The sequence below is a fragment of the Onychostoma macrolepis genome, chromosome 12 (assembly GCF_012432095.1).
Source record: "Onychostoma macrolepis isolate SWU-2019 chromosome 12, ASM1243209v1, whole genome shotgun sequence".
Classification (NCBI taxonomy): Eukaryota; Metazoa; Chordata; class Actinopteri; order Cypriniformes; family Cyprinidae; genus Onychostoma; species Onychostoma macrolepis.
In genome coordinates this window covers 3102570-3121898 of record NC_081166.1, presented here as the reverse complement: position 1 = coordinate 3121898, position 19329 = coordinate 3102570, and the positions used below count along the sequence as shown (strand labels likewise).

At 36.3% G+C, this 19329-nt stretch overlaps 1 protein-coding gene across 1 annotated transcript in view; it reads left to right on the top strand.

Moving 5' to 3' along the window:
* The window catches only part of LOC131550814 (disintegrin and metalloproteinase domain-containing protein 12), a 112008-nt gene that overhangs the window by 56643 nt on the left and 36036 nt on the right, over nt 1–19329 (top strand). Inside the window, exons 5-6 of the mRNA XM_058793233.1 lie at nt 8474–8550; nt 11142–11331. Of these exons, the coding sequence (XP_058649216.1) occupies nt 8474–8550; nt 11142–11331 (267 nt within the window). The remainder of the gene's footprint in view (nt 1–8473; nt 8551–11141; nt 11332–19329) is intronic.

Genomic DNA, 19329 nt, shown 5'->3' with positions numbered 1-19329 from the left:
ACTGTAGGCAGTGTGTGTGTGTGTGTATTGAGAGAGAGAGCTGGGTAGTAACTGATTACATGTAATCTGGATTACATAATCAGATTCCAAAAATTAAGTACTTGTAATTAGATTAAATTACATTTTAAAATACTCATAATCAGACTACAGTTACTTTTCTGGATTACATGATTACATATTATTCACACAATAGCAATAAATTATTCATAATTTATTGATTCTCCCTTTATTGATTTTTCCATCTTTTAAGTTTTCCTTTCAAAAGTAATATTTGTTAGCTGAATCTCTTTCACCTAATATATATGGGTGATTCTTAGACTATGGGCACTTTTATGTTCTTTGGTCATATTTTTAAAAATACATATAATTTTGGACAAATTCCTCTTTCTTTGTCAAACTAACAATAAAACCACCTTAAAAACTTTTTACTACCTTTCCATTATGATTTTTTCATACTTTTCAACCTCCTTATAGGTGTCAAAATCACTGTTTTCTCCTTGTCGCACACCCAGACTTTTAAACTTCAACAATGAAAATACAGTTTAAAAATATGACTTGTCTGGTAACTATTAACGTTCCTGAATTAAGCACTAGTAAAATAATTCAAAAACATTATAGTATTTAATGTGAGACCACTATCAATATTACTTTTTATACAAAATATAGCTGTCGTACAGTATTGGTGTCATTTCCACCACAACACCATAATGTCCCTTTAAAAAGTTTATGTGAAAGATTGTTTAGGTGGTTTCTATGGAAATGTTCAGTGACATCAGAGCACATGTTGGACATGGAAGGAATTTAAATTTTCATCAACAACAAATGGAAGAAAAATCGAGGTAAATATTGCTTGATCAGTTAATATATTTATTCTACATCATTTCCAAACATGCTGTACCTTCAAGGATGTTTTTAAAAAGCTAAAAATTTTAAGTTAAATAAGAGTATTTTTCATACATGAAATGCTAAGTATTAATTCAAAGCTAATCAGTGAAGCTATCTTCCACTTTTTCACAAAAAAACTACAGAAATGTAATTTCCACCACATTGCCTCTGTGGTGGAAATGACATTTATGGTTACAAAGTACAATTCATATGTTTAATGAATTTGTGAATTAAGTTTAATGAGTGTGATGAGTTTAAGACTTTTTCTAATAAATATATCTGCTGTTTCTCTACATTCACGTTAATTCATTGTCATTTCCACAACACCCTGTCATTTCCATCACCACACATTTTTAAAAAATATTTAAAAAGTTCTCATCACACATTAAAACTGTATCCACAATTTAGATCATGCTCTACTTAATATAAAAATCAAGTTATTTATTTTCTAATAAGCTCTTAACCAAACCAATATTAAATTTCAGAGTGTGACAGGTGTACAGTTCAGCATTTGGTCCTTAGAGCAGTTAATTTATCTCATTGACAAATGTATAATTATTGTACATTGTGTAAAAACTGGGAAAACTAGTTAGAAAAATGATCTTAGACAATTCTTGAGTGGCATAAGTTATTCTATTTTTAAATAACAGCTGTATATTGGGATGTGGTGGAAATGACATTTGTTCATTGCAGGTCGGAAAAATGTAAAATATTAACAATTTCTCTTGTAATCTAAGTTTGTCCTCTTACAGACCTTAAAACTAGACAAATTATTTAAACTTATGACACTGTGTTACGTGACTTTTTAACAAGTTTTTTTTATTCAACTTCACAAGGCTAAAAGTGCCGCTAGTTGAAGAAACGCCCATATATATTTGAATTCCCCCCTGAGATTTTAAGGTAATAAATTAAAGTTTGCATGTTTACAGTTCTGTGGCATTGGTTAATAGTCACATGAATGCAGATAAAAGTAAGTGTAAGGTTTTAGTAAGTGTTTTATTTTGATTGTTATTTTAAAATGTGTAGTGTAATGGATTCCGTTACTAACAAAACTTATTGTCATGTAATTTGGAATTAGTAACAGATTACAATTTTCAAGTATATATATATAGCGTGTGTGTGTGTTTGAGACATCACAGTGATGTAAAGCATATATTTTAAACTCATGATGGACGCAAAGCCTACAGTTCTGTCCTGCATCAGCTCATTAGAGACCTTCTATTTTACCTAAACCAAACCTGCAGTTACAATCCCATTTTATCACTGATCTCCGCCCTCGGGGCGACTGCTGTCAAAAGCTTTAGAGAAGAGGTGGTCAAATGAGGGCCACCAAGAGAGCAAAAAGCCACCCATGATGCAACTTTGCATGTTTTAAGTGTTTAGATTGCAGCTCAGATTACTGGTCAGTGTAACAGACACATTGAGGCCTGAAGGCTCTTCTGAGGAGCACCTCTGGTTCACTGACCCTGTCTTCCTCAATCTGCTCTCCAGCAGACCGCCGGTTTCCCTCGCCAGACAATTTGAGCCGAACACTTTATGAAAAGAAAACACATGCTATCAGAAATCCAGCAAAAGAAAATAGGCAAGGCAATTATATCATTACTGTTGCTCAGGGTTGGGGTTTGTAATTTAAACAAACATTGAACCTTTTGTATTGAGCTTTTGCTGGTAACTTTCCCTGAATCGCGTGTTTCACTTTAGTTATCAAACTTATGATTTTTTTTTAATTATTATTTTTTTGCTCAGAGCCATGCCAGCAACAGCATAGCAACAGTCTAAAGCCACTCAAAACACTTTAAGAAATGTGGGTTGAAACAAATAAAGAATATTCCCATCATGCTCCAGTAAGGGTCAGATAAGCACTAGATGTTTCACAACACCGGAGGGTGAGATTTCATAAAGCATTGTGACTTTTTCAGCTCATTCAGCAGTTTTTCTCAGCAGTGTGAGGCAATATGCATCCCTGCTTTGTTTGGATGGGAAACGAGAGTTCAGGTCATCCAGAAACAGCAGCAGTCCTCGACCTGGGTGTCATCAGAGTGAGCAGTGCTGAGTTTGGGCTTCAGAAACTGATTTGGGATGTTGGAACACAGAATAAGACAGATGCTCTGTCAACCTGAGTGCAGAAATTGATGTTTCTCACATGCATACAAATTCCAGTTTTATTGTGCATGTTTTGGGAGATTGTTCAGAAGAGTTACGCTATTTCTCTTGATTATTTAATTTTCATTATTATTTTTTTATTTGGAAATTGATAGGTGAAGTCACAGTATTCTGAACTGTAATGCAATATTTATTTATTTTCAATTGGCAGATGCTTTTATCCTGACATATATAGCATTGAAGGGAATCAAACCGTGACCTAGATCATCATCAGCAACTAAACTTCATCTTGTACTTCTCAAACTCCTCTTAATATCAATTTGATCCATATTGTAACTGGGACTGGGATGCATCCAGCTCTGTTTTTTTACATTGTTTCATAATTGTTATGCGTAAATAACGTAAAGCAGTCACTTGCATATATCAGCCTTACTGTGCTTGACTCATTCTTACCATTGCGTGATCTATCATGCACACCCGGCCCTAAAACAACGTTTCACAGCACTGATCAAATTCTACAGTAATTGATGTATTTGCTGCATCAAAACATTTGTGCACCAGGCAACAGAACGGCATGTTTTGTGCTGTAAATGGGATGAATTGTGCCGATCTGACGAGATCCAGGGCCCAGACGGAGTGTACTCACTCAGTTGTGTTCCACAAAGTCTTGAGGAGTGTGTCAGTGTGTGTCTGTTCTCCCAGACCTCCTCCTCCTTTGATTAAGTCTGTTTTATGGTTGTATGTGCACTGCTGTTATTTCATCCTGAAGCAGAACTCCTCTGAGGAACATTTGGACTCGCTCATGGACTCCTGTAGCTCCAGTCGGACGCTGCCCAACACCTGAGAAGGGCTTAAATAGTCAGTATATTACGGCAATTAGAGCAGAGGTGTCAAACTCATTTTAGATCGTGAGATGAGTTTTTAGTTGTTAAACCTCTGCATGTGCTCTGCTGGAGTTTGTGAAGGCCAAATTCAGCTTTATTTCGCAAATAGCTTACATATGAAGCTGGCAATTGGAAATATGAATCAAAACAATGTTGACAAGTAAAATAGAAATTTAGTTCTGTTCTTACTCAATAACCTCAAGAAACAGATGGAGTTGGATGGAGGATTATGTATGTATGTATATATGTGTGTGTATTAAAATTAATTAAAAGTGGTGTAAATGAACACTTTTAGAAGCAGATGAATGAAGGTTTGTTTGTTTGTTTGTTTGTTTAGAACCATATTCAAAACATTTAGGTGATTGCTAAAAATTAATCAAATAAAATTGGTGTGAATGAAAGCTTTTAGAAACAAGTGAATGAAGGTTTGGTTGTTTGTTTGTTGGTTTAAAAACACACAAGCAATGGACGAAAATGATTCAAATAAAAATGGCATAAACTGCACAAACGTGTGGAGTTGAAGGGACGTTTTGTATGATCTCACTCATTACGTCTCCGCTGTGGCCCACAGTATGAAGCGACCAAGTGATTTAACACTGGACCTGAGGCTGACCGCACACCATCTGTTAGCCTTTACATCACTGATAAGCTACATGTATTCAGAACATGTATTTTATCACATTTATCCTTAATTATTATTATGAACAAAATCTTTACAATACCTTTGTTAAAGTACATCAGTGTTGCTCTTGCCTTACAGATATTACTATGTTTATTTAATGTTGTGTCATGTTAAATCCCATTTCACAGAATTATGCATATTTTCACCAAATAGCAGTACAGACAGAGCATACTGAAAGATCTTAATAATAATGCTGCATATTCTCAGTCTGCGTCTGATTGTAGGGTGAAGCAATTGCATTGATGTATTTACATGAATTCATTTATGTACTCATTTGCTAGATGCTTGTTTGTTTAGTCTGTTCAAATCATAGTTATGATTTTAATTCAGCTGGCGGGTCTGTGGCTTTGTGTGTTTCATTGTTAATGGAAGTGGAATGTCTTTTTTTGTCTGATGGCTGGCAGGACACAATGCTGTGATGGACACCATAGCTCAGGGCGCTGTGTGTTATGATGGATGTCCTCATGTTCCTTTGACTGAGACTCAGAGATATATGGAGGACTGTAGTTTACAGCAGGACATGCTCTTTAAATAACCCCAATGTCACTGGCGTGCTGGGATGAATATGAAATAAAATGAGCTTTAGAAAGCAGACAGTTCTCGCTGTAAAATCTGAGTGGACGAGCCGCATTTGAAAGCATGATACAGTGCAGATGCTTTATTAAAGGCAAGTTACTATATTGATCGGCAGACATCAAAACAGCCTACAGCTTTCCTAATGAGCTCTTTACTGGAAATATTAATCAAGACAATATTGACAAGAAAAAATGGAAATTTCTTGCTTGCTCTGACTGGACTTAAATTTAATAAGCCTTTCATAAACATTAAGAAAGTAAAAATGTAGTAAGTAAAAAGTACATTTTTGACAGTAAAAAAAGACTTTTGTAAAAAATTGTTTAACTAATAATAGTTATTATTGGTTTTGGGTATTATTTATTTATTTATTTACTTACATTGAATATCATAAAGATTAATACAAAAATTATAAAATTAAAATGGCATAAATTAACAGATTTAGAAACACCAACACTTGCTTTCCTAACGAGCTTTTACCGTTTACTGAAAATATTCATCAAAACAATATTGACACGAAAAAGTATAAATTCTCTCTGATCTTGCTGGATAAATAAAGTAAAAATTATGAAAGACATTTTATTGAAAGTAAAAGATAATGACTTTTAATAATGATAAATTTATCATATTTCTCAATTAATTAATTAATTTTAGAATTGTATTGAATAACATACAGGTGGTGGAAAAAATGAATAAAATAAAAATGCTGTGAATTAATATATTTAGAAATGACAAACTTAGCTTTCTTAATGAGCGACATATATATATATATATATATATATATATATATACAGAGCTGGGTAGATTACTTACAAATTGTAATCCGTTACTGATTCCAGATTACATGACAAAAATTGTAGTCAAGTCACCTTTATTTATATAGCGCTTTTACAATACAGATTGTGTCAAAGCACTTAACAGTATCAAATTGGAGGATAGAGTGTCAGTAATGTATAATGATAAGATTAAACACTCAATTTTCAGTTAAAGGCATTTCATTATTGAATTCAGAGATGTCATTGTCTAGCTCAGTTTAGTTTAAATAGTCAGTAACGTAATCCGTTACATCACACATTTCAGGTAACAATCAGATTACTTTTGGATTACTGTTAGATTACTTTTGATTTAACTCGTTTATCACATTGATTTAAATGGCATTATCTTGTACCATAATGATGTAAAAAATGCAAAGTGTAAGAAAACTTGTTCCATTCATTGTAATTTACAACTGAACTAATTCAGTGCAGAACCTATAGGATGTTGCGCATGCACGACTGAACGAATCATTCCTCGAGACGACTCGTTCTTCCCGAGTCACATTAAAGATTCGTTCAAAATGAACGAATCGTTGAAGAACGACCCATCACTACTTTAAATCTTAACCTTCTGTTTTGGCTGTAGGTCCGGGTCCATATGGGACGGCTTCTGGGTCCAGACCCGGACCGCGGTCTGCCTGTTAGTGACCTATGGGCTAAATGATAAGTTAATCATATTTATTTTTTATTTAAATACAAATTTAATTAAAAAAAAATGGATAAGTATAAAATACGTTTTTTTTTTTTTCGTTTTTTTTTTTTTTGCCCAACAACACCCTTTTACCATAGTGAAATAGCTGCATCATTGCTTTATTTGTTGTTTTTGTGATATTTTTGCACAGTGGTTACTGGATAAAGTCTGAAAACACCCAACAGGAAAAGGCTAAAATTGGAAATGTCTTTAAAGAAAGAAAGAGAGAGTAAAACCTCTGGGCCAGTGCTGAAAACAGGACAGTATTTCTTTCTGTGGTTTGTGTAGACAGAGCGAGTCTTGGAGAGGATCGTTGTGAAGCTCTAGAGAATCTCTGCCAGCGCCGTTCCCAGTCCAAACCAGACAAGTGCTGCTCACTTCCTCAGACAAACTACTCTATCCTGAAGAGCCTCTCGCTGCATACTAACACATGGCAAAACTTCAGGAGCGACACACGCATTTACATGATGGAGTGAAACTCTGAAATCAACATGCGCTGTGAGCAGAATACAGAAGCAGATCCATACAGTCAATAGATTTACCATGCTTTCTGATTTGATCATGTCATGCACAGTGCCTCATTTGATTGCAGTTTATTCCATTGTCTTAAAAGAATGAAAGTAATCGGATTTTTGCTTTGTTTTGTTTTTTTGTCAGATTTTCTACATCTTTTGACCCTAATCAAATCAAGTCTGTAATGTTGTAATTATTTTGTTTGGTTTTTTTTATTCACAAATGGTTTTCCTTTGAGAAAATGAGTGAGAAAAGCACCTCCTGAAGATCAATATGAACTTAAACCTGTTAAACCTGTTGCACACAATCTGCTTCATGCCTTGTGTCACCTGCTTGATCTTTATATATTTTTACAAGTAGAAGGTCTTTTATGGCTTGTTTCCACCGAGCGGTAAGGTTCGGTACAGTACGGTACGGTACGCAATCATGTCCGTTTCAATTGTCAGAAGTTGTGAATGGTACCAAAATAGCGAACCGTACCATATCACATTTTTGGTACTAGCACAGCAAAGGGTACCAAAAGGGTGGAGCTAAACTCACTGCAGAACATTGATTGGTTGGCTAGAATCGTCACTTTTGCGTGATAGGGGATAAAGCTTCTCCTTCACTCGTTCCGCTCTGCTGTCTGTGAGTGTTGAGCTTATTTGCATCAGAGTGAGCAAACACAAAAAAAAATAACAGTGTATTTTATCATTTTAAATTTTCACACAGACAATAGCCATTTCTCAATATGTCTGTTCTTGTGGACTTGTGAAACGTCATTGCCCAAAAACCCGCGTAATTTTCAAAATATTACTGTTATTCTGTCATGAAATGTAGTTTTAAGAGTTTTTCAGGCGAGAATGTAGTTGTTTAAAACTTGAATCTTCGGTTTATTTATAAAGATAGCGCCTATTTGGAAAATTTGCTAAACACAAGCTGGATCAGGGTGTTCAATCCCGAACTGTACCGTACCGCTCGGTGGAAACAAGCCATTAGTGTAATTGTACAAACATCCACCTTCAGCTCGTGCTTAACAACTTAACAAAATCACATTAAACAAATTTAAAAATTATTCGTATTATGTAAAGTTTCACAGGGTTAATAGGCTATTTAACGGCAAAATGTGAACAATGAAACCGTTCTTAAACAATGAAAATACAGAAACTGTTTTTTTTTCTTTTACAGAAATTATATTTAATCAGTCTCATTCAATTACATGTAAAACAGCAGGAAGTGCAAGTGTTTTTGTGTGCATAAGTCCATTTGATCATTTACCCTGACTTTACTTTAAAATACATCGATGTTCTAATGTAAACATCTGAACCTCCTGTCTTCTGTGTCCCAGATTCACTGCTACTATCATGGCGAGGTGGAGGGTCACCCAGGGTCAGAGGTCAGCCTCAGCACCTGCACAGGACTCAGGTGAGTCAGCGGTCACATCTGTACATTAACCTCACCTCACCACCTTCCCATGGTACACTGAGGAAAGGGCATTTTAATTACAGTGTGTGAAGTTCAGCATCCTCCAGAGACACGATACGCTTCATGTTTTAATTATGAAAAAGCACACTTAGGTTGGATTCATTACCCGAGAAGGGACATTCAGATAGTTTCAAAAGTGAAGAGTGTGATGTTGCATGAGGACAAGTCAAGTCACACTGATTTTTATAGCGCTTCATACTATACAGATACAAATTAAATACATTTCCAATCTTACAGTAGCCTACATTTAGACTAAATGCAAATGCGGATGGAATGGCCTACTAGAGATTTATAATAGATTTAGATTTATAGATTTATGTATATGTATAAATGTATATATATGTATATAAATATATGTGTGTGTGTGTGTGTGTGTGTGTGTATATATATATGTATATATATATATATTTTAGACAATTTAATTTTGGGCATTTTTCTATATCATATTTGAAATATTAGACTGTACGGATCAACTCAGTTAAGTTGATTCAGTTTACTTCAATAACAGTGTGAAGCGATTACAAAGCAAACTCAATTCAACTATAAAGCAATAGAATATAATAGTGACATTATTCAACTCAGTGCAATTTAGTGTTGATTCAGTTTAGTTCAATAATAGTGCAAAGTTCATCAAATTATGAAACAAGCTTAATTCAGCTTTAAAGTAGCTCTACAGAAAACAATGAGTCAGTTCAGTTGCATTCAGTTCAATTACAGTGTCGATGTTGTAAAGCTCATCAATTATGAAACGAATCCGATTCAGCTTTAAAAAAACTGGAAAGGAATTGTCCTATAACAGCTTGTCAGAGCGTCACCATAATAACTTTATATTAACTGATCATGCGCCACGAGAGATGCATAAAGTTGATTTTCACACCTGGACCTGCGAGAACGAGCGCGGCCCGGACACGCAGGATTTATGACAGCGATAAAGCATCTCGGTCCCCAGAGTCACGCCGCTTATTGTTCAGCTCTTTATTTCACCTTGACTCAGTTTTTGTGCCGCAGTAACCTGTCTTTCTCCGCCTGGCAGACAGACACGAGCAGGTCTCCTACGACTGAAGCGGCCAAAACAAATTGCTGCTGCTTTAGTTTGGCAGCGTCCAGGGTTTCCACGAGGATCTCATGCGGTGGAGAATGTAGTTTTGAAACTTCTGGAAAAGCCCAAAGCGCTGGCCGTTTCCCAGCTGAGGAGAATGTCGCTTAAATTCAGCGTACGACTCAAAAGTGTGAGAAAGGTTTGCAGACGCCAGTCCAAGAACCACAGAGCTGTAATATTAGAGCTCGAGGGAAGATTTATTTAGCCAAATATCCTACAAAATGGATCGTCTGCTGACTAACAGTGGCTTGGATGTTGAACTAAGCCGCTTTCCAAAACGTCACGCTGTCTTATTTTGTGGGAAAACGAGAAACCACTTCCTCTCATAGAAGAGTTTCTCTCGCCATTTTGTGCTAATGTTGTAAAAGCTTCTTCTGTCTCACTCCTATTCTGTGTCTGCAGTTCCCAATAATCATAAATTATCAGTGCATCTCAGCATTTGAAAGCACATTTTGGGAAAAGTGCTGTTCAAATAAGTGCAACTATTTCACACGGTCTCTAAATTAATATGAGGTCATGAAAACTGCAAGCACAATAATTATAATAGAGTACAGATGCGGTTCCACATGAATGCAACAAATTTAATTCATAGCAGGAGGTATTATTGTTATGCTTTTTTACCGTAAAAGCTTGAAAGTATTGTATTTACTTCCTGATTAGCAACAATTTCCAAGAGATGCTCATTTAAAAATGGATTGTGTGAGACTTTTTGACCAAATGTTTTAGACTGTTTTTTTATTTTTAGTACAATATGTGCATAGTCCAAACAATAGACCACTGTTCATGATAAGACAGAATGAAATTGTGAAAATGTAAAAATGTATGTATTATTTTTATTGATAAAATTTGTATGTTTCACTGTCTAGCAACATTTTGAAAATATAAGAGAAAAAATGTGAAAAACTGACAGTAATGTTACATGTCAAGTTATAGTCAAATTTGACAAAAGTAGTTCATAAATGTTAGAAATTTAATTAAGAAAATATTGTATTTGCTTTCTACTAAGCAACTAGAAATAGATTGTTGAGACTATCATTTTTTACAAAATATCATAGACTATTTTTATAGATTTTTTTTTTTTTTGTGCATAGTTCAAGAAAACAGACCCCAAATAGATAAGCTATATATTTAATAAATATTGTTTTTCTCCACATTTTTATATACATTTCTATATTTCAGTGTTCATGATAAATGCTGGACATTTTCCAGCAAAATTATGAAAACATGAGAGAGAGAAAAAAAATATTGGTAAAGTTACACGTCAAGTTAACTGCTCATATTCCCAGTAAACTAATACATAAATGTTCTATTTCATTGTTAGTTCTTGCTATGTTTACATGATGCATGCATAATTATAATACGGACGGATATTAATTGTAACATGAACATATTCGGATGTTAACTGAATGCTGTTCATTGTTTCGTTCTGCAGGGGACTGATTTCACTTGAACATGAAGTGTATGTACTGGAGCCGATGGAAGACGGAAACACACACCGTCTTTATAGAGGAGAACATCTTAAAGTCACCCAGGGAACCTGCGGACACGGTCACAACATTTCATACCCTACAGAGATGATGAACACTACAGGAGCCGTCTTCAGCTCTCACAGCAGTCAGAGGGTGAGTCCAACAACACAAACCTACAGAGATTACAGCAGAAACAAATTATAATAATAATTGCATATCAAATCAAAACTGCATGTTAATTTACATCACCTTTGGGACAAAGCAAAGACTTCTTTTCTCAACATTACTGATGTCTTTAAAGTCATGAAATAAACATTAAACAACAGTTAAGGGATTGTAGCAAACTAACATTCAGGATAAAACCAAGTCCTTCATTTCTACTTATTAAATTGACTTGAAATCCATCATTACAGATATAAATATAAAGTTTAATGCACACTTAATACCTTCTTATCTTGCACTATTTTATTTAATTTTATTTTACATGCATTCTTTTATTTAAACATTTTATTTTATTTTATTTTATTTATTTAATATAAAATATGTCGCAGAAATGAAATGGTTTGCTTTTAAAGTTTCTCAAACAGCCGACACAGTAACACTGATTCTGGGTTTGTGGTGGGACTTTTATAAACATTTTTATTTTTACATTTTATTTTATTTATAAAACATTTTATTGTATTTTTATTGTAATAAAATGAGTTCCTTTTAAAGCTATTTTCTTTAAAAAGAACAATGGCTTGTTTTTAAAGTTAGTTTCTCGACCAGCCCAACGTAATAACACTGACTCAGCCAATAGCGTGAGTTTGGGGGCGGGACTATCTGTTTGCCTGACCAATGACAGACAGGTGGGTTATTCAGGAAACCTGTTCTGTTTAGTGAAGCTACTGATGCACGAGGCGACAGAGCTCTCTTTGTTTGGTCAGTTTAAGGTCACCCAAGGATACGTTGAGTCTCTCGCTGTGGGCACTGAAGTGTTTAATATGACAGAAATGATCGCTGTGTCTGAACGTTGACATTGAATTAAGCCTCTTTCAGAATCTCAATACAAACTAACTGCTTACACGCAAGAGAGTCATTTTTGAGATTCAGAAACAGGTTTTATTCTCCCCTGAAAAGCAAAGTGAGTGATCTACAAAATATTTATAAAAAGCATTTATCCACCATTTGCTACACATACAGCCATTTCTGTGCCTGGTGTTGTTGCTGACTGAATTAAGCTCCTATGTTTCATCAGTTAAGCAGATATCGGTCTTGCTGTGGAAGTCAAGTGTTTTTATTCAATTAGACGCTTATCAGCATCCCTCTTCAAAGCAAACAGGTGAAACAGTCTGCTAGGCGGTACGACCCTAATTCTTCTCAACACGAAGCCTGACACAGATGAGTCCGGCCTTTTATTTCCATTAACGGAAGACCAGACACTGGAAACAATGAGAGACAGCTTCCATTGAGAGCGACAGGACTGGTGCTGAATGCTTGAAGACGAGGGTCACCTTCATCATAGTCTGTCCTGGCTGGACTCGTATTTATACTATCAAACAGCTTTGAGTTTTATTTTCCCAGGCGTCTGGCACTGATTGGACACTGTTGCTTGTGTTTAAACAGCCTGCACACATATGAGATCTGATTTGTCATGTGGTTATATCTGGATATATCTGATATTTGCATGACCGATTTATCTGAACTCATTCTAGAAAGCCATTTGAGCAGACGTTAACTTCACAGTTTGAGGATTTACTAGTTTTCATGAATCATAAAGCCCTTCTTTTCACACTCCAGCTGTGAACTGAAAATTAACGGTTATATCTGAGCTATGAAGATTTTACTAGATGAAAATTGTATAACCACTTCTATATATAATTTATATGCAAAATTAACGGGGGCTTGTAATACTTCATAAGTCTTTATAAAGCAAGCAGTTGTTGCATAAATATATAATGAGAAAGCCATTGTTGGTGTAAGGTCCACAAATTTGGTCCAAGGACGGTATCCAATCGTGGGTGAAGGTTTCCTGCTGCTCGGCCTTTTCAGCGCAAAATTGTTCAGTCTAGGTTAACTTCAAATCTGACTCCATTTTAATATCTAATCTGACTCCATTTTAATATCTAATCTGACTCCATTTTATTATAACATCGAATTTAGGTTGAAATGCAAATTGGTTGTTTGTCTATTTCTAATTAGTATTCTTCTGATATTTGATTATTCTGGTGACTCTTTACTTTATATTTACTCGTTCATTCAGGTGCTCATGTCTCTAACAAGGATACAACATATTCTACTAGAGTCAATAATTACAGAGTAAAACAGAATAAGATCAAATGTAACAATTTATTATCAGTCAGGTAAATATGTATTATGTCAATTACATAGCCAATTCAGAGATATCAGATCATATCAATACAAAACATCGAATTCTCAAAGATAAATCTACGAGTAAAAGATGCATACCTGACTTTATAGAAATACATAGTGTGAAGTATAGAGACACCACACTACGGGCTTCTGGCTACAGATCGCCCGATCCTTTTGCAACACTTCCTTAAGTACCCCAGAACAAGACCAACATCCCCGAGATGGAGACAGGAGCTAACGATTGGAATTTGCATTGACGAGTTAACACCTTTTGGGACAAAAGGTAATTTTGCATGGAAACCACTTGAAACTGACCTGCCCTCGACAGTATGCAAAATCTCTCTAAACTCTTAGGATCTGTATTACCTTTTAGTTTACTTCTTATAAGAATAAGACCATTGTACCAGTTGCCCTGAGACAATTCAAATGATACCAAACATGACTGTTAATATCACTTGCATTAATGTAGAACATTATATTCCACTATTGACCATTCTGAGTGAGTTGAGTGAAGGGAAGGATGGGTGAGGGAAGGAAGGGGTTGAAAATGCACTGATGCATATGTGAGAGAGGCGTTTTCCTGCATTTTCTCTCAGTGGGATGTGGAGACAGATGTCTGTATGTTAATACACCGTGTTGGTGTTGTCCATCTCAGAAGTTCAAAGTGTCTGAGGTTCTGTAATTCTTACAGTTTCCTCCCTTTGACCACGTGGGTCAATTCCATATGATTCCCAAAGAGGTCACTTGTCAGACACTTGTGGTCCTTGTGATGTAGTATTTGCAGTTGTAGAGGCCTTTAGAAAGGCCTTTGTGTACACCAGTCTCAGCAGGTGCATGTAGCTTGAATTCAGCAGGTGGATGAATGGGTTCAGGTTTTCATATGTCTGGTTGAGGACAACCCGTGTGCATAGTTCATTGAATCAATCCAGGCCTTTTATTGCTTGACGAGTCGTTCCATCATGGAGAAACTTCTGTCTCTAGTGACACCTTCCCTAGGACTTTCTTGCCTCTTTTGTTGAATCTTGTCACCTCAATTGTACAGATTGCTGGGCAGACTCCAACAGGTGAAGGGTTCTCGCTGGTTACACACTGCTTTGTGTGAGACATTTAAACAGCATCTTAATGACTTCACGATTGAACAATGATGAACTTTATGTCATTGAAAATGAGAAGAAAGCTGTGAGATTTGGTACAAGAACTTATAACAAAGCAAAAAACATACGGTAGGTTCATGTCAACAAGTGCAAATGGTACGTTGGGTCTCAGGTGTCTTTTGAGGTCTCATTTCATAAGGTGGTCCCATTTTAAAATAGCCAATTCCTCACTACCACTCTGATGGATTTTAATGGTAGTGGAATTAAAGAATGCTTGGTCTGAGTGGCTCAAATGAAAAGTAGCAAAAAGTCAGTGTAACTTACATATTTATAAAGTTGGTATGCATCATTAAAACATGACAATAATAATAATATTAAATATTCAATCCCAATTACAAAGGTATAGACATATATAGTTCTCCAATGCAAGTCACCTAAGATTTCAAGGTAGTGATCTAAAGTGTGCTTAGGTTTTATACAAGAATGGAGATCCTGGATCCCTTGTAATAGTGTGTGTGTGTGTGTGTGTGTGTGTGTGTGTGTTTGTGTGTGTGTGTCATGCAAGCTAAGTCACATTCGATGCCATAGTCAAATTGTACATTTTGTAGCTGATCAACAGAAGTGTCCGCACTCCATGTTTAATCATTTTGATAATGTTTCTGTTATTAGTGATCTGTTGGGAAACCAGCGGGCCCTCTGGTTTGCCAAGACATCCCAATAACCTTTTGAATTTTCATGGCAGATTTGCCTTGTTCATAATTTAACATCATCGATTTGTGACGGTAATCATGCATATGTATATTAGGTGCTTCCCATGAGATGACGGTTGTAAATAGCAATTATTATGTGTCTTTCTTTAGATTGTCATCATGGGATTAGCTCTACTGTCCTATGTGTGTGAAGCTATGTTGTTCTGTTAGTGTGAAGATGGACAATAGGTCTTTAGTGGAGTACCATATTTGAAATCTAAGCCATCACTGTCTTCTGTGATGCGTAGTGTTCAGACTGGTTAGTATAGATGAGGTGATGATGCAAATGTGTGTGCTCTGTGCTCATGTCTGGGAGATGGGTGGAGTCTAATCTCTAACAATCTGTGTTGCAAAATTTAGTTCGGTGCTAATCCGGAAGGCCATGTAGAGATTTGTGTGGTAATGTACTATTGTGAAGTGTGAATGGCCTCTTGAAGAGTCGTTGCACCCATCTCTCGCAATTTCAGGTTATATTCTGACAATTCCGCTGTCCTGGTTTGATGTAGCTGGAATCAGGTGCTTTCCTGGTATCTCACTTTCAAGGAATTGCAGTGGTCAACCTGAGACAGAAACAAATACTGAGAGAACCCAGTTAATTTTGAGTATTTTTCACCTCCCTTTCATTATTTTTCTAGTAAATTTAGAAAATCAGTTGGTGTTTAACTGTGGAATATTAATGCTAATCAGTCCTTCTGATCAGATTAATTTTTGGTTGGTGTTACCCAGCGAAGAATGAATTGGTTTGCTATCGCTTGTGCCACACTATTAAAATGAAGACACATCTCCTCCTCTTGGCACTGGGTAGCATATCAATCTGCAACAAGATCTAAGTTGTCACAAATTGCATTCACGTGTTAATTCATTTGAATATGAAAAAGGTGTTGAGGAGTTTGAGCAGGTTCAGAGCTGATGCAATGCACAGTCATTGTTTTACGTTTCCAAGGCCTATTTATTTCATTTGGTCTTGCTGGTCATTTTCATTGTTAAGACAATTGTGAAAACATTCTGTGGCCATATAGCAATTCTATGCTCCTGTACCTGGTTTAACTGCAGCTATGGAAAATAGCAGAGTGTACCACTCAGGAGACAAACAAATTTAACATAGATAGACACACATGCAACTTAAAATTGCTATGTAATTCCAGTATAACAGTTATTCCAATTTCACAGAAGACACACGGTCTAGTATGCATGTAGCATCTACAACCTTAAACCTAAGTGTTTTTCGCACACTTACAGTAAAGCAGTCATGTGTTTTTAAAGAATAAACTCAACTAGTCTATGTGTACATGTAGTAGCACAAACATCTATGATGTGTGTTATATGCACATTGTGTTTAGCACAATTACAAATTTGAAAATAAAACAGGATCATTGAAATTGGGATATTTACATATTAAACTCATCGCTATTAAGCTGCTAACCCACTAGCAAGTGAAGTCAGTATCTGGAAGCCTTGTGTGAGCAATGCAGTTAACTCACTAAGAGTTTTACCTGAGGATGACTTGTTACATGTAAACAATTGATCTTTGCCTTTAGAAAGTGATTTCCTATGTTTCAGAAAATAAGGTGGAGGTCTACTCCTTCCCAGTGCCCAACATTTTTCTTCTGTATGGCCTATTTTGTGACAGGAACTACAAAACCTGCTGTCTTTGCCATAGGGTTGTCTGCTGTGTTCTCCTGAAGTTTGAGGTTTTTCATGACTCCCTAATGCTTCTCTTACACCATGCATTCTGGTACATGACTCTGTGCCATTATTGTGCTGCATCACCTTAAGAACTGAAACTGGCACGCTATCTTGAGCAGTGGCACATGCTTTCCCTGAACTAAGAGTTCTAGAGTCATCACAGCAAGTCACCTCTTCCAAGAAGTGGACATGCTTTTCAGCCCCATTTCTGTTAGAATAATTTGTGCTTTTCTCTTCTGTTAACCCCTGTGCAGATGCAATATTGAGGGCCTTTGATTTCCATCTGTTTTCTATCCTCGAACCCCAATCTACTATCGTTCTGAACGTGTTTTCGGACGGATCTACTCCGTTTGACAATGCATTTTGGACTGGAGTGCCAGCATTGTTCTTTATGAGTTGTAATAACGGTTCGTGATCACGGCTTGCAGTTTCTAGACCGGAATGTTCTTTGTATGTCACCCACAGACGTTCAGCGTATGTTTCAAACGGTTCATTGCTTCCCTGTTTAATTTCTAGTATCCTGCTCCAATCCGCGGTCGTTGGTCCCTCATATCTAGCAATGCTTGTTTTAATCGTTCATAGATACTTTCGTCGGTTTCATTATTATTTCGTTTGATTATGTCACCGGATTTCATCTCTGGGCTTAGTTTCGATCTTAGTTCTTCAGGGATCGTAAGGAGTGCTATTTGCCACACATCTCTAGTTTCTAGTTTAAACACTGTAGCCTGTAACATCAGTGTTTCCCAGTAGGGTTGGAATGGCCCTCTTTTGGGCATCATTCCACGATTTGTTTGTGTTTTGTACACTCTTCGCATGTTAATGGACGGCTAATTGTGGTTATTTCATCGTTAGCGTTAGTCATGGTTTTAGTACAGCGACTCTGATTGATTTGGGTGGTCTTTCGCTGGGTTTTGCTCTTGCTTTGATCGGACTTCGCTGATTTCGTTCTTCATGTCTCTGAACGGGAGCTCGGTTACGAGTTTCTCTCCGTGTCCGACTCCTAACGCAGCAACATCATCATCATCATCGCTATCACTGTTTTCCTCAGAATCAAAAGTTTCATCCAGTGCTGCTTTCTTTACTGCAGCCACCGGAAGCCTGCATTATCACAGCAGTCTTCAAGGGCTGATATATAATTATTGCCGGCTTTGAGTTTCTTTTGAGCGCATCTATTTTTCTTGCCATGTTTTCACTTTTTCTTGCCCAACCTTGTCTTTCGTATATAAACGCCTCGACCTGTGCTCTAAGCTTTTGTAATTCATCCGAACGTGCTTTCTCGATTTCTTTGATACTCTCTATCATGCGTTCATTTTCGGCTAATGTTTCTAGGTCGTTTTTCCTAAGCAAGTAGACGATGGCAGCTGTTGTTTTTTTATATTTTGATTTAGATGCCAATTTTTCTCCTTCGCCAAAAACCAAGATATGATTTCGTTGTTTTTCCACTTAAGGTTTAATCCTTTATCGTTTAAACGAAGGAGGGTGTCTTTTATTTGTAAGGCTTGAATTTCCATGATCTCCTGATCTACACTGGCGCTGTACTGTCCCTGAAAAGTCATGTTTCCCAGCTAGTTTTCTTCCCACCGATTTCTACGGTCTCCGGTCTAACAATGGGTATGTCGACCCGTTCTAAAATGTCTATATGTGAGATGCAAAAAGCTTTCCCTGACTCTTCTAAAAATAAAAGGAACGAACTTACCACAGCAGTTGTAGACAGGGAAGAAGGAGCTCAAGCCTCATATCCTCGGTGTGAATGAAACCAAAATTCGCGCTGGAAAGACGTCACTCGCCTAGGTAGGGAGATCACGGAGGTTGGTCACCACTGTAAGGTCCACAAATTTGGTCCAAGGACGGTATCCAATCGTGGGTGAAGGTTTCCTGCGCGTTCGGCCTTTTCAGCGCGCAAAATTGTTCAGTCTAGGTTAACTTCAAATCTGACTCCATTTTAATATCTAATCTGACTCCATTTTAATATCTAATCTGACTCCATTTTATTATAACATCGAATTTAGGTTGAAATGCAAATTGGTTGTTTGTCTATTTCTAATTAGTATTCTTCTGATATTTGATTATTCTGGTGACTCTTTACTTTATATTTACTCGTTCATTCAGGTGCTCATGTCTCTAACAAGGATACAACATATTCTACTAGAGTCAATAATTACAGAGTAAAACAGAATAAGATCAAATGTAACAATTTATTATCAGTCAGGTAAATATGTATTATGTCAATTACATAGCCAATTCAGAGATATCAGATCATATCAATACAA